Consider the following 20,878-nt stretch of genomic DNA (forward strand, 5'->3'; position numbering starts at 1 on the left):
AGTTTTGTAGCTTTTTAGACCATTCTTTATTGTTTATATTTTTGCCTTCTGTTGCATCTTAGCTAAAGTAAAAACCCTCAGAACGTAAGCCCTGATATACGCTTTATTTCAAGGAAAATTGAAGGCTAGTTGAACTTTTAATCCTAAATTATCGTTAATCATCCTGGAAAAAAGCAGGCCCAGATTAACTCCAACTCTCAAACATTAAGAGCCATTCCCCACTGAACACAGTTTGTCCGCCTTTTGGTTTTTAACTATAGTGAGAAGCATGCGGGCTCATCGGTTCTCCGGCCCCTAACTCCGCCCAAGGAATTCTGGGAAATATTTTGAGCTGCATTCATAAAGGACATTAACATTTTTTTTTTCGAACGTAATTTGATATCATACACAACAAGTGTTTTGAATCTAAAAATTGGAGTAGTCTTATTCCTAATTCAACAACTCAATATTTCATCACAAAAATTCGAGATGTCTTTTTTTTCCATGTAAACAACTCTGATTTTCTGTGGAAAATTTGCAAGTTGTGCTGTTGGTTATAAACAACCTATATTGCAACCACAAAAAATAGAAATAATAATAGGAAAATCCGAGTTTTCTAGTGTTGAAATATAGTGTTCAGTATTCGAATTTTTTACCGCAAAAATCTAGTGTCATAGTTTTTCTCATAAACAATTCAAATTCTTACTGCAGAAATTTCATTTTTTTTCCTGAATGAAAATCCGTGTTCTGCATGTAATTAGTTTCAATCGGAAACGAGAAAACATTGCTGATGTGCTATATGGGCCACGGTAGAGTTGAAAATTGACAGGTATCACGTTCCTCAAAATTTTAACCTCTCAAAATTCCTTATATCGAGCATCCCTCAAATTTCGTCGACAAGGTGGCCACTTTATGGTAAAAATGCATGACCTTACGAAAGGTGGGCCGGTTAGGGGAAGGGATGCAATGAATGCAGACCCTCTAAGATACCCGAAACATGTCACTGAGGGGCCTGTAAAATGCTGTTGTAGACAGCCCATCCTTTGCTGGAAATTCTCACCCATGTCTGTGTTAATGTTTACGTCATTTGTGAGCAATCTAGAATAAGACACTGGCCTGGAGGAAATTGAGCAGGAAATCGAAAGAATCTGACTATTACCTCAGAGGTTCGAAGTTTCGGAGAAAAATTGCTTTCACATTTTTTAGCAAATCTTTGTCAAGTGGTTTTATCGTTATATTTACAAAGATATTTCATCACCGCGAAGTAATTGATGGACGACATGTGTTCGACACACTTAAGGGCGTAAAAATCGGGTCTCTGACAGTAACGGAAAAATCCCTGAGAAACAGCACAGGAAAAAGAAAAATTGGACTGAATGGAGTGATAATTAACAGCTAACAATACTAGTAATTAAATCATACAGTCGGAGATATTGTTCAGGCACCGATGCGCGTTAGAATGATATCTGCCTCTGTTAAATCTTTACTCCCGGAGTGTTTTGATATATTTTGACATTCTTGTAGAGGTGAAGAAAGGAACAGCATCTTAAAACTCTCTGGTAAGTTTACGTAGTTAAAAAACTTGATCTGATCAAACCACACCAATTTTTTTTAAATGTTTTGTTTAAGCTTGAATCGAGTCATTTCATGTTGAATTTACAGGCGAACAAATTGCTAAATTCAATTCCTTCTGCATGAATCATTATAATTGCTTTACTGCCAAAACTAGAACCGTACTTTTCGAAGCACGTTAGACTGAAAAGGTAGTTACTGGACACAACATGAATTACCTTAGTAAAGCAACTGAGTATCATTTTGAATGAAATTAGCAATTCATTGTGAAAAGTGAATTTTGGAAATTTTTTTCAATTTATTATTACTTAATTTTTGGCATCAGACTAATGGAGTATCGATAACTGTATGCACTGCTTTTCGCCATCTTTTGGTAGCTGATAGCAATTTTGGTGATCAATTTTCCACTCTGGTTACTAAAAGTTCTTTCTAAATGATATCTATTGGCGTTTTCCCTCATAATTTTGATGTCTCACCTTTTAAATCTGTCAGCGAAAATACTTGACAAACACTAAGATAAATATAGCTTTCCTTTCTCTAACTTCTAACTTTTTGCTACAGTCTGCCGTTGTAAGTTGGAGTACATTATGTTAATCTTCTATGGTTGATTAAATCGAACAAAACTGGGAACCTAAATAATTCTCCCTCAGCAGCCTAGATACCCTAAATTCCGCAAAAGTAATAGGGTATTTTACATTTTTTTTTAGCATGTATCGATCGTCCAGCTTGATCAGAACGTTTGGCGTCAATTCCTTTTTTTTTCTTCATCTCTTGTTGACAAACTTTCGAGGCCATTACTTCTAGCCACAAAAATCCTTTCTATTCTTCTAATATCGATTCGTTTGTGATCGAATTTCATCTAAACTACCGGGCTCTCACAGGCTATACCAAATTAAAACTGCAACGGATAGATTTCACCCTACTTGCGTTTCTAACAATGACGAAATTCGATATCTTTTCTCTACCCTAAATACTCAATTGTAAGAAATACGTTTTACAGGAAAATGGAGCAACAGCTGCCAAATATCAAACAATTATCTTTAACTGAAATTTCTAGAGAAATTATGAGCTCTTTGGATATTTTAGTAGAACATTTAAGTGATGGTTTCATTCCATCTCGCTAAAATTAAACAGGAATTATTTGTCATTTCAAGCTGATGAAAAAAAAATGATTGGTCTCTTTAGCATACCATTTCTTCTAAATGGTTTGCTTTTACAATACCGTTTGAACTAACAGCTGTGTAATTAAATCTCATTATTGTTATTGTAGTTTCATATCGTTAAGCGCTATCCTATGTTTCTTAAGAATGGTCGAATGAGTTTTTGTTTGACTACTAAGCCGTTACCGTGGAGAGCTTCCCAAAATAATAACATACGCTTGTAAACCTTAAGCCAATATTCCAACCACAGGATATCCTAACAAAGTTTTGTTGATTGGATCATAGCCGCCGTGTTGCGCATACATGTGCCTTCCCTGAGCCAATGATATACATGTTAAGACTATCGGTAATACCGATAACTTAAATAAATCGCAGATATAATTTCCTAACTAAACCAGGAGTTTAAGATAAATACGGCTAGTAAGATAAATAAATGAGATGCCCAAGGACAGATGAGGTGTAAAGCGTTTTGAAAGATTGAAACGCTACTTGCAGGAAATTTTACAAGGTCTTGACAAATACAGTCGTAGACGGCTAAATATTACAGGTTGATAAATCCTACCATTTAAGGCATACGTTCAGAGTTTGGAAAGAAATGCTTTAGTTTCACTTGTTGTTTTTTTTTATATTTAAAGCTGTTTTTTTTTGTATTATCATACTATGGTCTTTAAGGCACCTGAAAATTCTAAACAGTGGGGTGTGTTTTTTTCTGTGACCATGTGTTTTATTACAAATTAAAAAGTCCACACGAGAAAGTTTTACGTTTGGGAAGGTATCCTTCACGAACTTATAAACGTGTCAGTGATTAAAAAGAAGTGCAGAACGGGGAAAGAATCTAACAGTTGTTCAGTGTCCGGGGTCCCCAACAGCAAGGGACATTTGCCAAATGAAAGCTAAACAAGATAAACTTGCCAAAGGGTAAATGAGAATTGATCATGATATTAACAGATCCTCGCAGCTAAGAACACTACTGAAACTAGTAGTTGTAAATAGGACCTGAAAAACTACACAACTACTAGTTTCAGTAGTGTTCTTAGCTGCGAGGATCTGTTAATATCATCTCTCCACCGCAGTGCAAATATGTGAATTTTCATATATCTAAAATCGTCGTGAGAATTGATCAGTTAATCAACTACTTGAGCATGTTGTTCTACACTTTATGAGCCAGGTGTCTCTGTATTTGTTGTTTGCAAACATGGCACACGTAACTTGGTGATTTTTTTATTTAATTGTTTGACCTAGGCCTTCTACGTGACTCGTCGTCAAAATGAAGAACATGAATCACTTCCTGTCAATATTGCTCATGGTTACGACAATTTTCCTCAGCAAGACATCCGTTGAAGGTATGTACGTGACTTAATTTATCAAGAATCCTATGTAATACTACCCACTTGATCGAGCTAGAATGAAAATTGAACCAGAAAAATGAATTGAAGTAGGGAGCAGATATTATTTATCGCCGGGGGGAGAGGATGTCATATGTGAACTTCGTGACGGGCCTTGCTCGCCATAGAGTCTCTGTGGCTCAGTGTTAGAACATCGGAGCGCGGAATCCGAAGGTCTGGGGTTCGATTCCTCATGGAGACTCGGAGTTTTTTTCTTTGGCCCATGCTCCTGATAAGACGAAAAACATCTTTCTCTATTTCTTTGCCAAGCTAAAAACTTACCAAGAACCATGAATTTTCGATATGACTGTGGAGGTGGCCATGAAACAGCTATGAATTTGAAACCAGAAAACCTGCTCTTTGAATGAAATGGTGTCTCCCTTTTTTGCAGGCTGTGGGGGAATGTTGAATGGCACTTCGGGAACATTTCGAAGTCCTGGATATCTCACTCAACTGAAATACGACGACAACCTGGACTGCTCATGGACTTTGCTGATTCCTTCTGATGGATATTTAACTCTTATTTTCGTAGAGTTCGAAACGGAGGAGTGGTGAGTAAAGATTTACCAACCATCAACTGGTAATCTACCATCGCCTTTAGTCAATCGCGGGCCGACTGTGACGTTCCTTTTCCTTTAATTAGTTTTGACTAAAACAAATTGTTTTCTCCCTCACTCGTCTTTCGTTTGGAATACTTTTGCCGATGGATGCGTTTCATCATGACCTGACACAGATAGGCATCGTCCAAAATTCTAGCAGTATTTTGCCCCATTGATACCTTATGCGCATGCTCGATCAGTCACGGCACAACTGAACGTATATGTAGAGCTTTTGAATGGAATATATCATGACGCTTTGGGCAAAGAATTCTTGACTTCTTTAAAAGTACAACTAATGTTAAAATGAAAGCTGACCGAATAGTTTTGAAAAGCATGCAATTTTCAACTAACGGAAAATTTTTTCGTTTGGTTCTGATGACGTCACACAAAGGAGTCGCCGAAGCCTCGATCACTCTCTCAAAAAGCAACCGAGGTTTACAAAAACCTTCAGGTGGGAGATTAAGGGGATAACCGACAGACCGTTATATATAAATTTTCGTCAGTATAGTCATACATTCATTGCCTGCCGCTAAATAGCTTTTAAAGCAAAAAATGGGTCAAATGTAGAAGTATATATCCTTATATCCTTGTACATTTTCTAAACTTTCTTGCAGTTGCGATTTCGTTACGTTGACTGATAGCGTTGGTAAGACCATAGCAACTTTAAGCGGCGATAAGCAAAATTACGAAGTAGCGGTAAATGGAAGTACAACTCAGTTGGTAAAAGTAACCTTTACTTCCGACTCGTCTGTCAGACGGAGAGGATTTCTGGCTCAGTATCTCATAGAACTACGTGAGTGTTTTTTGAGCGATAAGCTCATTGACAAATAGATTCCATGTTGCCGTGGGTTTTTACAGTAATAGAACAAAGATGGCGTCAAAATGTGGTAAGAAAGAAAAGTGGTACACGATGCGAGATGAGTGTGTCTTCTGTGATCTATTACTGTACTGACCCACGGCATCATTGAATCTATATATTTTATATGATAAAAGGCAAGAGGTTATTACTGTTGACGTCATCTATGCGTCTGTCCTCCAATAGATCATGAGAAAGGGACGAACCATCATATTTCTGGAAGGGGGTTTGAGAAATTTTGAAAAAGATTGTTTGCAGGGACTGAAAGACAAAATAAATTGTTTGCAAACGTGATGGGGTAAAAAATATGTTAGTAGCGAAGTCAGGTAAGATATTAAAAAATCCCCAAAACTGAAATAAAAAAAGAGTAACAAATTGAAGCACTTAATTTAGTATAAATTAACATAATTTGGGCACTAAAAAGTGGTCTCTCTGTATTAGGCAAATAACAAATCTTGAAATAGCTGAATATTTCTTGAAAAATGGGAACTGTAGCAATTAAAAAATGGAAAAAAAATTTTTGCAGAAGATGCTGTTGGAAAAAAAATGTTCGCGGAGACGTATATGTTAAAAAAAAATATTTGCAAATAATGGTCCGTCCATAAGAACCGGCCAAAAGCATGTAGAACTCAGCTCATCATGTAGATGCCATCACTCAATTATGGAATTACAATGAAGCATTGTTAAGTGTCTGAGAGAAGTTTCTCCAAGAAAGTATCAGAATTTTTTAGGTATGACATTATTGGTATAAAACCCCAAAAGAAAATTTATCTAAACTGTTACTTACCAGCCCAAGTTTTGAAGAACTTAACAAGTTTGAAGAATAACAGTCTACTGCATTTTGCTTGATTCTTGTCTATGATGTAGATGTGGATGGTGTCTTCTTTGACAACTCTGTTTCTTTCCTTTTTATTGCTGACGGATATAAAACATACAGATTTTATGTCGCCGAGAAACGGACAAATGGATGAGAATGAGATAAAAATGTGTTAAAAACATAATTTACACACTTATCTACCGTTCGCTGAATAAAAATAAGTATCTAGTAAGCTGCAGTTAGTGTATTCAGACCATGAAGGAAAAATGTCAATCTGACTATTTTTCTCATCAAAGGCTAATTTACTTTGCAGCTCCATCAAGTTCCTCCGTTATGAGTTCCAGTCCGATGGTTGCTTCCTCCACATCGGTCACAGAAATGCCATCACTGAGTTCTCCAGCTCATTCAGTTATGAGCCATCTTTTTATCTCGTCCTCGACAGCCTCATTAATACCAGCAATGAGTTCACCAGTAATTTCTGAAAACCAATCTTCGTCATTCACAGGGATACTAACATCAAGTTCACCTACTTCCTCTCAAAACCAATCCATGTCAGCAACAGAACAACCAACATTGAGTTCAGCTGCACCTTCAATACTAAGTTCTCCTCCGACACTGAGTTCACTTGTGCCATCAGTTTCCAGTTCTTCTCACTTAATGTCGACTCTAGTTACAGAATTACCAATATTAAGTTCTACTCCTTTCACCACCTTAACAGTGGAACCATCCAGTGTCACATTTACTCCTGTGACGTCATCTTCAAGAACTCCAGAACTGACTTTACCACCTGAGGTTCAGACGTAAGTGTAAATGGGCATGATCAACTAAAACTGAAACTGTAGATTGGATTTCGATTGACTGTTGCAAAACTTTTGTCAGAATAACTTCAACGATGAGGGTTCAAAGTCTGAACAAGCAAATTGTCTGAGGCACATGAAAACACGAGTGACCAAGTCAAAATTGGTTTAAGTTAGTGTCTGATTGGCTGAGAGAATGCATGGCGCTCGTTTTCTACACCAATCGCAGAAATATGGTAAAGTAAAACCAATGCGATCCCGAATGACGTCCGAAACTCATCTGAAAATGCTTCTTAGATAACCAATGAAACAATCAAGACTAGCGTTAGATTTAGTAGCTGCTGTTTATTGATTAACTGTTTGGCTTAATGTGAAAACAATTAAGCAAGAATGGATAGATAGATGGATAGATGAGTAGATTGATTAATTGATTGACTGGTTGACTGTTAAATGTCCAGTTGACAGAGTGAAAAACAAATAAATGATGATATTAATTCGTGGGGTGATAAAGCAATTTATTTATCATCATCACATTCTAACATTCAAATTGTAACATAGACAGCATGAATCAAAGGAATCTTGAGCTTTTTTCAACGTTACCTAGCCATTCCATATTTCTTTACATTCCCTCGCTACAAATCAAGAGGTTGATTTATGCGTTATTTACCTTTGCAGAGTGCTTGTTAATTTGCTCTCGTCTGTGAGTCAAATAATTTTGAGGGTAGGTATTATTACCATCTCTAACTCCATGGTTATTTTGAAAGCTTTTCCAATAATTAGATCATTCTTTTATCAATAGTTACTATTACATGCGTCGACATTTACTTATTTTTTCTTCAGCTTCAAACGCTTCTTCAAGGACCAATCTCTCCCGAAGACTTTGCAAACTTTCGAAGTAAGTGAATTTAAGAACACAACGATTAACATTAAAGTTGTTAATGATAAAATAAAACGGAGATTAACATTAGCAATTAATTTAGGAAGTACAAGGCTTTGAAGAGATTATCTCAAATCTCTATCTTGATAAGAATAAATCCATGCTTCAAATCGACGCCAGAAAAAAAATACCTTAGGAAATATAAAAACAGGGAAATTAAAAAGTTATGATTCGTAGAGGGCCTTCCGATTAAGTGTGGTAAAATCAACATCAAAGTAATTGGAAAGGTCAGTCACAGCAAAGGAGAACATCTCTGGAAGCCAACTAAAACTAAGTTACTGAAATGTGAGAAAACGTTAGAGACCCAGTTGCGACTGGTTCTAGTTTCGCAACTGATTGGTTGAAATTAGGGCATGAGGTTTCTAGACCATCGGTTGCGAGGTGAAGCGAACCTGACGCAATTCGCGCAACTGCAAATTGTCCTCTGAAAAAAGAAAAAAGAAAACAGACTACATTGACAAATACATATTTAATTTCTCCTTTTTTTCCTTTTTCAGACGAAACGATAGACATTTTGAAGCAAATTGAGAACTCATTAGCCGGCCCAACAACATCCCCGGCTAATAACAGGCAGATGGCCAAGCGAGACATACGGGAATTTCCAGATACACGAGAACTGCTGGAACTACTGAACAAAATTCACCAAAAATTGTTGGCTTGAAGTTGCATCTCTCTAAATAACTTTGTAAGCCTTAAAAAAAGCTGGTTTTCTATCGTCTATGAGACGATCGAACACTCATTTTGAAGTCACTCATAGTGGAACTTTTTATCGAACAGTGGAAGATTCACTGTGTTCTTTTGACTCATTCAATGAACCATTCTAAGTTTTCATGTGTCGACTCTTAACTTGATGATTTTCCTTAATAAATTGGCGGCAACCGAGTTCCAGTTTAACTGAGAACTTTCCTGAATGTAACATATATAGTGCTCAGTTTATTCGGTTGAGCCGAAGCTTTTTCATATGGAACCAAGAAAAAAATAAAACTACAAACAGAATAAGACTGATAAAAAGAGGGGGCATTTTGAAATTGTTATGTAATGAGGTTTTGTAACGTCATTGAGTTGATATGCGCATATGCAACTAGAAGGTAGAAATAAACGAAGTTGTGTTTCGCTTTTCGTGCAATTGTCATTATTACTCGGATACAACAGAAATGACAAGAATTGAAAAGTGAAAAGGAATACTTGATTGAAAGAGAGTTGAAAGATGTCATGAATGGTTGAGGGTCTCAAGAGCCTTCTCGATCAAACTTAGTGATGCATAATTTGCAAAATAATCCTATTCGGCGCAAATTATTTTAAGTTTTTGAGGCGCGATAGAACATAGAGAGTTGGGCCAAAAACGTTCCGGACAAGCTAATGTAGAAGGCAAGTATGAGGAGAGCCGCGCGGGATACAGTTCGCTCGGAAAAAGGCAGAATAAAAGAAAATGACGCCTTATAGACATGCTAGTGGTGCCTCAATTCTTAATTCGTCAGGTACGTGCCGTCGTTCGGAAACGAAGTGCACGTTCGTTAAAATGATATAAACCATCACTTAATAATCACAAGTGAACACAAATATTTCATAATCGTGTTATCCGATGAATGATATCAGCTGGAACAATTCACGGAAATAGATTAAGTATATTAGGAAATGTTATCCGGTTTCAATGAAGGAACAGAGTTCCACACTTTCATTTTTTATACTTGCTACATAACTTTAATTTTGAATCAAGAACAATAATTCGGTACCTGCAGCATCAAATTTTTCGAATCCGAATTTCCATGAAGTGCCCTTCGCATTTGATTTTTGTTGAATTTTGGATAAGATATTTTGTTTTAACAAAACTATATATTATAGCCCTTAAATTAGTCTTTTGATTTGTACCGTTAAACTCGGAAATGATTCACGAGTGCTACTGGCTTTCAAGCACCATTTTAAAAAGGCTTTGGCTACAACTTTTCACTGGAGTACGTTTTCTTCATCGGAGTTTAAAGATGCAGTTATCTTCTGAAATGTCTAGATTCAAATTAATGTTTTATCCCATCGTGACAGGGAAAATAATAGAATATTAACATCACTGCTTCAACGAATACAATCATTTACAATCTCCATGATCAATTACGCTTAATTCTACGTGCTAACCATGCAATTTTCCGGGATAAAAAAGTCAGTCTGCTGCCTCGTACTTCATTTTGCGTGTCTCCTTTTTCATCTGATATTGTTAAACAACTTTTTCCTCCACAAATATAACACGACGAGTAAATTGTACCGCAAGCTTCTAATATTTTCGTTTAATCCCTAACAGTTAACCAAAGGTCTTCCTATTTCCATTAAACATCCGTCCGGTTTTGGCTGCAGATGCGCAGTTAAACTATTACAGTGGCAATCACGCGTAGTTAACAATTATTCACCGAAGTGAAGTTCGATATACGCCGATTTTATAGACACTAGAGCGAGAAAATGTTTGAGTAAAGACCACGCAGGACCAAAAATCAATTTATTTTTGTCAATATACCGAAAATGATCAGAAGTAAAATTCTTCACGCGTAATTTCGTCTCTTCGGTTGCTCAGGGTTATATTACTTGCCAATCACTTCCAAATTACGCAGGTGCGTGGGAGAAGCACAATGTACCTGTCTGGTATATACTCATATGAGTAAATATCAGTACTGAAGTCGATAAAAAAAAAACGTCTGTTGAGTCATAAAGTTCTGACAATAAATGTGGCAAAACGTATGCAACTAACTTTTCTTGTCTTTACGCACATGAATTTGAGTGAAGAAAAAACTGTAGAAATTAACATCGGGAGAAATGTTAATAATTGGACCATTCAGCGACAATGATTGAGGACTGACAGAAGCCTTAAGGATGCGTTTGGGAACTAATTAGAATTGAGTTGCGACCATTTTAGCTCAATAGCTCGATTTTGATTTAAGGATGATGCCATGGAAAGAAATTAGAAATTGGTCACTCTGAGGAGTTAAAGGATTAAGATAAGGCAGAAGTCCCATCAAAGAGGGATTGCTCAGCAGTTCTGTCCCCTTAGAAGTACAGTTACCCAAAGCATTGTGTGATACATAACAACTTCTACAGCGACGAGGAAATCTATCATTATGTTCCTTTGATCAATATTTGCGATAGTCTCTTACAGCGACACTGGACGAATGTAATCTTTCGATTTACACCTAAATTTGATTGCACTGCTTTGTTGGGATTAAAGTACTGAAATCTCAATATAAAAAATTAAGCAATTAATCAGCCAAAAGGGTCTCAGAGGAATGCAGTGTCATTTCCGCTACATTATTGTATTATATTAGGTATACATCAGATCTTTCCACAAATTTCTCGTGAGAATTTCTCTTTTCAGTCATGGCAGAACCACGCTGTAGAATAATTTTTTTGCCTGAATTTTTTGCCTGAACTTCAACATGGCTTGTTATTTACTTCGTGCGGCACCATGAATAATTTTTGTTACCTTTTTTTCAAGAGCTTGGATAACATTTGTCAAGTTCAACCGAATCCGCCCAATATTAACTTCCTCGTTCAAGTTTACCTTCGGTTGCCACGATTTAATGGCCGCGTACCACGTCATGCCTGTAACATGTCTATATAAAGAGATCCCTGGAGTGTAAAGGGCTGTAACTAACTTCTGTGACAAACCATTTTGTTCAACTACTTTGTTGCAAATAATCTGACGGTGTTGCTACTTTGAAGACTAAGAAAAACGATGAAATTCGTTGCCATTATCTTCGTGCTGGCTTTGTTTGTTGGAGGCAACGAGGCTTGGTTAAGACGAAGAAGAAGGCGCACTCCTACCTCTTGCAGACCTCGTAATTGTCAACTCAGCGCCTGGTCGCAGTGGAGTTCGTGTCCGTGCGGAGCAAGTGGAACTCGAAATAGAACAAGAAGAATCATATGGCCAGCAACTTGTGGAGGTACATGCTTTTTCCATCGATCAGAAATGCAATTTTGCAAGAGAGACTGTCAGAATTCGGGAATACCTACGAGAAACGGTTGCCTCTGCCCGCATGGTTTTCTGGGAGCGTGCTGCGAAATTGGTAAGTTGAATTTTAAAAAAAATTGTAAATTATTTACCCAAGGAGGATCTAATTCTTGTACATTGTGATATTCTGCACGAAAGCAGTTGTTAAATATTGTTAACGGTCGAGTTTGAATTGACTGCAGTCTCCAAAACTTGAGTGGGAGTTAACTCTAATGATGACTTCCGCATAGGTTGTTAACACATCTTTCCCTTCCATAGAAAACAATCATCTGGACAGTCGGAACACACAATCAATTTAAATCACTCTAAGCTAACAAAAATTGAGCAAAACCACCGCCACTCCTCATCGTATGAGACACAAATAGGAGATTTTTCAAGATTATATGGTGCTTTTAAAATGCAAATGTCAGCGTACATAAATCAACCCTTCGGTCTTTCGCGCAAAAACTTGGAGGGAAATTGCTTCTAACAACACATCGGGGCTATTGATTGACCCTAAAAAATATTCCAAATTTCATCACTTTCACAATTTTTTTTCATTTACCACTCTTGACCAGGCGGCATAAAAGAATTTTGCAATACTGACCCAATTTTCCACTCATGAAATATCAGTTTATTCTTAAATTGGGCAACACGCAATATTGTTTACTTAAAATTGCAAAAAAAAGTTCAGGTTTGACGCTTGTCTGTATACCTAATGTCAAAAATTAAAGACGAACAAAATAATTTATAGCCTCATTGTGAGACAGAAAATGTCGTACACCTGGGTAACAAAGACCCTGGATACCTAAATACTCAAAGCCGCCGCCCGGTAAGTACGTCATCAAAAAGTCATGCCGGATTATTTCAATAAACTTAATTCGTGGCATATGATATCGTTACTTTTCATTTTATTATTTTACGGTAAATCTACTTCAGTGTGCATATGTCAATTCTCTAATTTGCTAAAATTTATCAACTGCAGTGTGGTTAAACAATTGTGTTCCAGTTCTTGGCCGGTACTAGCTCTTACGATACTGACTCCAATCTACTGTTTCTGCAATTACAAGATACTGTCTGTATGACTTCACACTTTTCTGTACGAATTTTCGCACACGTATACATTTATTGATTGGGCTCCCACGATTTATAGAAACTGCTCATAGATTAAGGCACTTCGAATCTTTCATTATGTAGCTGTCAAACTTTTTAAATGTAATCGTAGACGACATTAACGAGTTTGCTATGTCTTAGTAACAGAAGTACGTCATCGGATTGGGAAAATGTTAGCTGCTACAGGAAAGGTTTCATAATATAGTTAACAATCAAATGACGCGAGTACTGTAATAAAATTATTTTGCACTTGACAAGGCATTAACAATATAAAATGATTTTGATGGATTAAAGACTTCTCAATCGTCATCAAAATGGAATACATTTGTTTCACGTGTAAGGTAATCAAAATATATTTCGGCATCTTTACTAAACTAAACACCTCAATTTATTCAAAAAAACACTACACAAAGCGAAAAAGTGATTTAATTGTGAATAAATATTAAGCGTTTTACTGTAGCTCTGTTCTCAGTAGTTGAGAATAATCAAAACAGTTTTTTTGTTGTCTCAGAGCTTAACTGTTTGGCGGTAAACCCATCGACCCTTTCACTTTTAGTAGGGCTGATTAATTCATTTTTGCTAACCATTTCAATAACTTGTCCAACAAACAAGTAATGGAATTCACAAACTTATCATCTATGAGGGATTATTTTGATAAAACATCGAGGAAATGCCGTTATTAAGCAGGTACCAGAAGATTAGCAATTGGGTATTAAGTCGAGGGATTTATGTCCTTAGCTTTGCACTGAGGAAAGAAATGAATATGTGATTTCTGTTCCACTTTCCAGACTCAAATTAGTTATTTAACCCTCCTGATGACGAGAGAGATATTGTCAGTGGAAGGAGAGACTGTTTAGAGATTGGGCATGGGTCAATTGGCATTATGTAAACAGATTTGACGATGGAAATCTGATTTCGTCGGTTCATTTTGCAATACTAACAATGCTAACATCTTAACCTCGTCACATTATTCAGCAGTACCTTTAACAACAAGAGGAGATCTAGAATTGCGGACAACAACTGCCAGAAGTCAAACGCTAACACCAAGAACATCAGCAACAAAACCAAGATCAAGATTAACGCCACTAGAAACATCAGCAACAGCAGCACCAACAACAACAAAAAGATCCTCATCAACAACAATAAAAGTGGAACAAATATACCCATCATCGACAATTCCAACAGTATCAACAGAACAGCCACAGTCAAACGCAACATCGAGGATAACCCCAGCAACACCATCAAAAAGCGCCACAGCTTCATCGTCAGCGATACCATCCGCAAAGCTTCCACCGGTGCATTTCCCGAACTTTCTTTCTTTTAACAATGGAAACTATAATGTATCCTGGATTTACAACAGTGAGACAGACAGATTACACTTTATGATCGATGTCATGGCAACCGGTTGGGTTGGGTTTGGTGTTGCCCGTCGTGCTCCGACGGGCATGCAGGGATATGATGTGGCGGTTGGTGGAGTTTTAAATGGATTGGCTTATTTGCAGGTAAAACGAAATTCTTAAATTTGAATTCAAGTCCTTCCTCTGCTGAGCAAGTTTTTTTTGTTTTTATAATTCTCAAGCCGAACAAAAAAGTGTAGTTTTTTGATTAAGCTCAGAAGCGAGATATATTTCAACAGAAAGCTATGAAACGACGAAAAATATCGACTGAAATTTCTGATTTCATTATACAATGAACGGCTGAAAAGACAAGGAGAAATGGGTGATGGAATACAACAGAAAATTATATTTAGTAATGATATTTCCAAGAAAATCAAAAATTTAAAATTGAGATCACCTGACAAAACTGCACGATAATCACGATTTTAACAATTTAACTCCCGAGATTTCTTTAATAATTCTCCTTACTGTCTGCCATACAATTCTTATGATGTCAATTTGGAGAATTTGGTATCGGATCAACCAATAATCCTTAACTGATATTTTACTTTATTCTCATCACTTCTATGCTTGATGTTGTGTTGATTATTGTAAGGAGAAATTCTCTCTTAGTCACTCATGGAGGAAAAAGGTTAACCTCTACACAATAACATCACTACGGGTGTTCTCCATGATTTTCTCTACGCATTTCCTAAGGTACTGACACAGAGAACTTGTTGAACAAAAAAGAACTTCTTACGTTTGATTTAGGAGTGATATTGTTAGAAGAAATTAGATGCCAGTCACTCTTAGAGGTTTATAATGGGGTAAACGACTTTTTCATCCCATATACTGATATTACCAAAATGATACTTATTTGACTAACTTATATACAAGTAAATGTAATCGTGCTTTACTTTGGTTGAAAAAGGATTATCTCACAGTTGGCCTAGCACAACCTCAAGTTGACGCTCAGCAAGACTGGGCATTAACTTACGCCAAAGAAGAAAATGGAAAAACAACATTGCAGTTGTATCGCAGGAGAGACACTAGAGATCCAATAGGTGACGTCCGCATACAGGTAAAATAATGAGCTTGTCACCTGTATATATTAAACAATTATTAGATTCGCTTTTTGTGATGTCCAGAATTATCAAGGTCGAGGTAGGGGTTATCAGCTCAGCCTTCAGCTTCAGCCCATAACCCCTAGTGAGAATACAAAAATTGTATAATCATGTATTGAACGAAAACAAATAGCCACGACAGTAAATGGAACTGACAATTTATTTCTAAACGTGTAAAAATATATGCGAATCAGCAAGCAACACAAAGCGCGCGAACTTGACATGATTACCCTTAGAAATCATGCACCCCGGTCACACATGACATGATTACCCTTGACCTTGAGTGTCTGCGGTTAGATGACGTCCTTGGCGCTGAACTCGAAAATTCACTGTATGCTTTCGGCTAATCAGAAAAGAGATAGTGATTTGAATCTATAGTAACTAAAGTAAACAAGCGTTCTATGCGTAGATGTGTATGAATTTATGTCAAGTGTGAATGTACCTGTGTATTGTAATTAGCTAATCAAGGTTGAGGGAACTTCAACTCGTGAAAGAGCTTTTCCCTTTGGACTCGGAAATCATACGTATTGCTTTAATCTTGTTAGGATTTCGCCCAAAACAAAAATTTACTGAAAAAAATGGAGCTATAATTTTTTTTAAAAAAAATGTTTAAGACCAGAAATCCTTCCATGAGAAAAATACGTCATCACCTGACATCACAATACTTAACAATTGGTTCAAGGCTCGGATACGCCTCGAGCAACTCTTACGCATCTTTCGTGCTCTCCAAACTTTCCTCGTGCCTCATATCTCGATGAACGCACAGCTGACGTATGAACTAATTGTTTTATAACATTTTCAACCCGATGGAAAATTTTTTTCTCGAGGGATTTGTTTGATGACGTTATGAGCGTGCACAATGAGAATATGCAGCACGCTCACGCAATTGAATTTGATTAGACAAAGTTACTAGCTATGTTATAAAGCAGATCGAATGATGGAAAATACATCTAGTTTCACTTGTATGTAATAATTTGATCCTCTGCAGCAAGGAGCACCGATTTTCCTTATATGGGCATACCATATAACGAATGACGCCCAGTCAGGCCTATTGACGTTCCACGGTGGCAGATCCAGAGGTTTCAGAAACGTTCTTCTAATACCTGTCATTACACCCACAGTGACAAGTCCATCTGGTAAGTAACTGCCACCGTTATATGAGCTAAGAGAGCTGCATGATAGCGTAATGAAAGCAGAATGGAATGGTACAACAAGGTTACCATGCCCACTGATAATCAGCTTTCATCGTCGCTAGAGATGATCGCACTTAATATCACAGCCTAAAAGTGTGCGTTTCTTTATCTTGAGGTTTTCCATCCGCGACACTCCAGCCATCACCATCTCCAGCTTTTGGTGGCATGAATGCGACATCGTCTACAAAGCCACCCTTTACAGGTACGCAAACGTTCTCGAACTGGCTAAAATTATGGTACCTATTTACTTTTCTGATATAATTCAGTCCAATACATCAAACCGATTTTATAAACGCACTCAAGGATCAAACTCAGCCGCGCTGAAGCGCCAGGAGGCGAGTTCGTTCACTTAAACCAGCATTAGTCCGCAATCCTTGCCTTCCGAATGTTGCATAAATCGAACAACTCTAGATGCTGTTAAAATGAGTCCAGTGCTGACACAAAAATTCTCAGCTTGACCCATTAAGTAGCTACACATTTGACTATCCTTGCAGATTGATGAAGGGAATTTAGTGTTATATCGAGATAAAAGCCTCTTCAATTAAAATTTTTCCCTTTCTTATCGTTTGTTTGCTAACAGCGTACCGATCTTTAAAGATAAAGCTGCTGGTTAACCACTTTGGGCTCCTTCTTGGTGTAGAGGACGCAAGAAAGTGAAATAGAACACCGCCCCACTAATTGTTTTCATTGTTTACCTCGTTCAAAGGCTGATATGTTCGACGTTCCTTTCATGATTTTTTTTCTGGCAGGATGTGGAGGAATATTAAACATGACAAGTGGAACATTTGCATCGCCTGGATATCCATTCTCCTACACTAACAATTTGAACTGCCTATGGACTCTTCCTATCCCTACCGACGGCGTTTTGAGTCTGCAGTTTGAAAGATTTACCACAGAGCGGTGGTACGTACATGAAGGAAACATGAGTATAATTGTACCAGAAGAGCAACTTAAAGTTTGTTAAAAGTAAGGTCGGATTGCTTTGGTCTTGCTATGATACGCTCAAGAAATCTTGCACGAACCTCTTAACCAACTAGACACCCAGCTATAATGAGTTTCGACTTGATCATTTGCATCCTTGGAAAGTGTATTTGTCAGGAAAAAAACTCACTCGTTTTAGCCCCACCACAGAGAAGTTACTGAAGATACTTGAAAATGAGTTCTTGTTGGTCATGGGTAGAATTTCCAAAAAATCTTTTAGTACTTCCTTGACAAGTTTCATTGTCATTCAACAGACGTTAAATTTTTTGGCTCCATTTGCAATGGCACTTGTCTATCTAAGGCATTGCAAGATAAATACGGAAAAAAAATTTAAAATTAAACTCTGTTGTTGTAAATGCGGTCGAATGGTTTCCTTTTCTTTCTTTTCTACGGAAGCTGTGATTTTGTTGAGCTGACAGTCCGCACCGGGCAGTTAGCAAGATTGAGTGGTTCTAGGAACGGATTCAACATCACAGTAAGAGGCGACAGAAGTCGGGTACTCAATATCAGATTTACAACTGATGGATCGGTCACAGGACTTGGTTTCTTGGCTCGCTACGTCATAATATTCGGTGAGCAAACCATAAATTCTTGGAGCAATTACACCATAACTATATATATATAAAGCCTTTTGTGCGTGTAGGTGTTGATCCCCTAATAGTTCACTCGTATCAAGAAAAGCGGATCACCTGAAATTTAGTATTTCATCTCGAACATTGTCTGTCCTTTTGGGATTACACATTTGCAGGATTAGGTAAAACGCAAGCAGTATAAAACAATGACAGTGAATAATAATTTGAAAAGATTGGCAGAAAAAAACTAAGCAATTTTAGAGACAACTGATTGCTTTACGATAGATCACGCTGACTAACGATTCTTATCGCCTTCAGTTGCACAAATCGTCTGATTTCTAGTTTGCAAAACTGATCCTGCATCTATGGTAACTTGAGGTTCCAAGTTGGTCTTTTGTTATTTGTCTTAAATGTGTGGGTAACTTCTGCTAGGCCAACTCCTGTGGATGTCCATTCTAGTAACATGATATTTTTTAGATGTAGAACAGAGAACATAAAATTACGTTTTTGATGTAAACCATGCCCATGCAAGTGTCAAGGCTTAGATTGAAGAAGTTTTAAACCACCTCCAAAGCTTAGAAAATTAGGTAAATTCTCGAATGATAACAATGACAGTTAAATTTCGTTTTTCAGTGCCACAGCCTACATCTTTTACTCCTTTTAACAACGTTACCTCGCCAAACACAGTACAACCACCTTCAAATACCACACTTGTGATCTTGCCAACGGAAGTTCGAAGGTAAGTTTCCAAATTTCATTACTTCATGTCAAACAACTTGGCTTTTAGTTCTAGTATGCCTTAAAAAATTGTATTTGAAATAAAGAACTATGCTGCACCTGTTTTAGAAAAGTTTCGGTTGACATTAATGTTTGTTTCATACATAGCAAAACATGCCCACTTATTTAGATTTATCATATAAACAGATATCTTAAGGCTGATACGTTTATATCAGACCAACATCATGTCAGACCTGGCAAATCAGTAGATCCTTTGATTGACATTTTACATTAAAGTTTTACACAAGATCATATTCTTGTTAACAGAGCTCTTGTTGATTTACTCGTATCTCTTGGTCGAATTATCGTGAGGGTAAGTATATGTCTCTTTTCTCATACGAATTTATTTTCGCGCACTGGTACCCCAATCAACTCCCACGATTTTAAATCGAAAAGTACGATCACCCGCAAGCTAACGCTTGCCGACCAATTTCTCACGCCTTACAGATTTTTCCACAGCGTATGCGAATAGAGTATCTTTGAGGAGGTTGTGTCAGAACTCTACGCATCGCCTGCAGAACTCTTCAGAATTCTTCGTTTATTCCCGACGCTTCTGCAAAATATACCATGTTGCATCTCCAGGAAAATAAACTCTTGGCTATGACTCGAAAAAAATCCCAGCAGTTACATATGGAGACTTATTGATCTCTTCAAACTTTGGGACTAGTTTGAGCCTTGCAAAACTCGTGAGTGAATAAGCTCCTAATGATTATTACTTTGTTCTTCATTAGCTCCAAGGACTTATCCAAGGAGAACTAACTAACGACGCTTTTGAAAATTTCCGAAGTAAGTGAAATATTTTGAATCAAATCCAAAAACCAAGCTCTAAGGTAGAAAATGATTCATCTTTATTGGCCATAAGTCCAATCCGTTGTTTTTCAAAACCTCCTCCGACCCAAGTCCTCAAAGTGATGTGTTTACTCGAATCAGACTAACATTCCATTTAGCAAAAATAACGAACATTGCATCGTAGAAGAATATTAGAGCAGTTCATTCTAAAAGTTGAAAATGTATAACATAGTTCCGAGTTCTAGAGTTAAGGAGAAATGGTAGCAGAAAAAATTTAAAAAAAGAGAAAGACCAAAAAAAATTGATTTTGATGAAACGAAACAGTTAGTGGATGGCCAGGTTCTCGGTTAATGGAGAAAAACAAAAATATGGCTAGTGAGCGATAACCTGCAGGTTTTTTCTCTTCTTTTGCTGACTGCCTGGGAAAAGCTAATCAGTGTGTAACCAAGGGGTGCATCTGAATCAAAGGATCTTCTCGAATTTGAAATCCAGCGCCCATAACTGTATTAAATGCCGCTTTTGTTTTGACAGATGACACCCTGCTGATTTTACAGCAAGCTGAGAGACAGTTGGAAAGGCCTAGTGGCAGGTATTTCGGAAAGAGGGCGATACACCAGCTACCTGACCCAGAAGAACTGGCTCAAATGATGTACGAGATTCAACGACGACTGTTAGGCTAAGATCGTTTCATCTAATCTGAAGAAGCCTGATTGAGGACCTTACCTTTTAATGAAGTAACGAAATTTTCAACACCGAGATAAAACTGAGCCAAGGAATTGACTTTCCTTAACCTTTGTTATTTCCTTTAAGAGTATCATTAGTAATGATATAGCCATATTCCTTAACCCTTTACACCATAACATCCGTATTTACATTCTCCGTAC

The 20,878-nt window shown here is 37.2% G+C and overlaps 2 protein-coding genes across 3 annotated transcripts; both read left to right on the forward strand.

Annotated features, from left to right (window-relative positions):
* Positions 1–931: 931 nt before the first annotated feature.
* Positions 932–9,221, forward strand: LOC131777222 (uncharacterized). 2 transcript variants are annotated; one of them, XM_059093459.2, is made up of 9 exons: positions 932–1,145; positions 1,504–1,538; positions 3,954–4,054; positions 4,488–4,647; positions 5,310–5,488; positions 6,682–7,168; positions 7,841–7,886; positions 8,006–8,060; positions 8,600–9,221. In XM_059093459.2, exons 3-9 carry the CDS (start codon positions 3,979–3,981, stop codon positions 8,761–8,763), a joined length of 1,167 nt encoding a protein of 388 aa, XP_058949442.2. In that variant the 5' UTR covers positions 932–1,145; positions 1,504–1,538; positions 3,954–3,978; the 3' UTR covers positions 8,764–9,221. The 2 variants fall into 2 exon arrangements, with proteins under 2 accessions (XP_058949442.2, XP_058949443.2); XM_059093460.2 differs by lacking the exons at positions 932–1,145; positions 1,504–1,538; positions 3,954–4,054 and adding an exon at positions 4,130–4,270.
* A 2,593-nt stretch (positions 9,222–11,814) lies between these two features.
* On the forward strand, positions 11,815–20,704 carry LOC131777180 (uncharacterized). The gene is made up of 11 exons (XM_059093412.2): positions 11,815–12,145; positions 14,158–14,684; positions 15,490–15,639; positions 16,671–16,818; positions 16,991–17,077; positions 17,625–17,778; positions 18,253–18,428; positions 19,062–19,167; positions 19,473–19,518; positions 19,937–19,991; positions 20,526–20,704. The coding sequence occupies exons 1-11, from the start codon at positions 11,815–11,817 to the stop codon at positions 20,672–20,674; spliced, it is 1,929 nt and encodes a 642-aa protein (XP_058949395.2). The 3' UTR covers positions 20,675–20,704.
* Positions 20,705–20,878: the final 174 nt, after the last annotated feature.

The sequence above is a fragment of the Pocillopora verrucosa genome, chromosome 11, assembly GCF_036669915.1.
Source record: "Pocillopora verrucosa isolate sample1 chromosome 11, ASM3666991v2, whole genome shotgun sequence".
Classification (NCBI taxonomy): domain Eukaryota; kingdom Metazoa; phylum Cnidaria; class Anthozoa; order Scleractinia; family Pocilloporidae; genus Pocillopora; species Pocillopora verrucosa.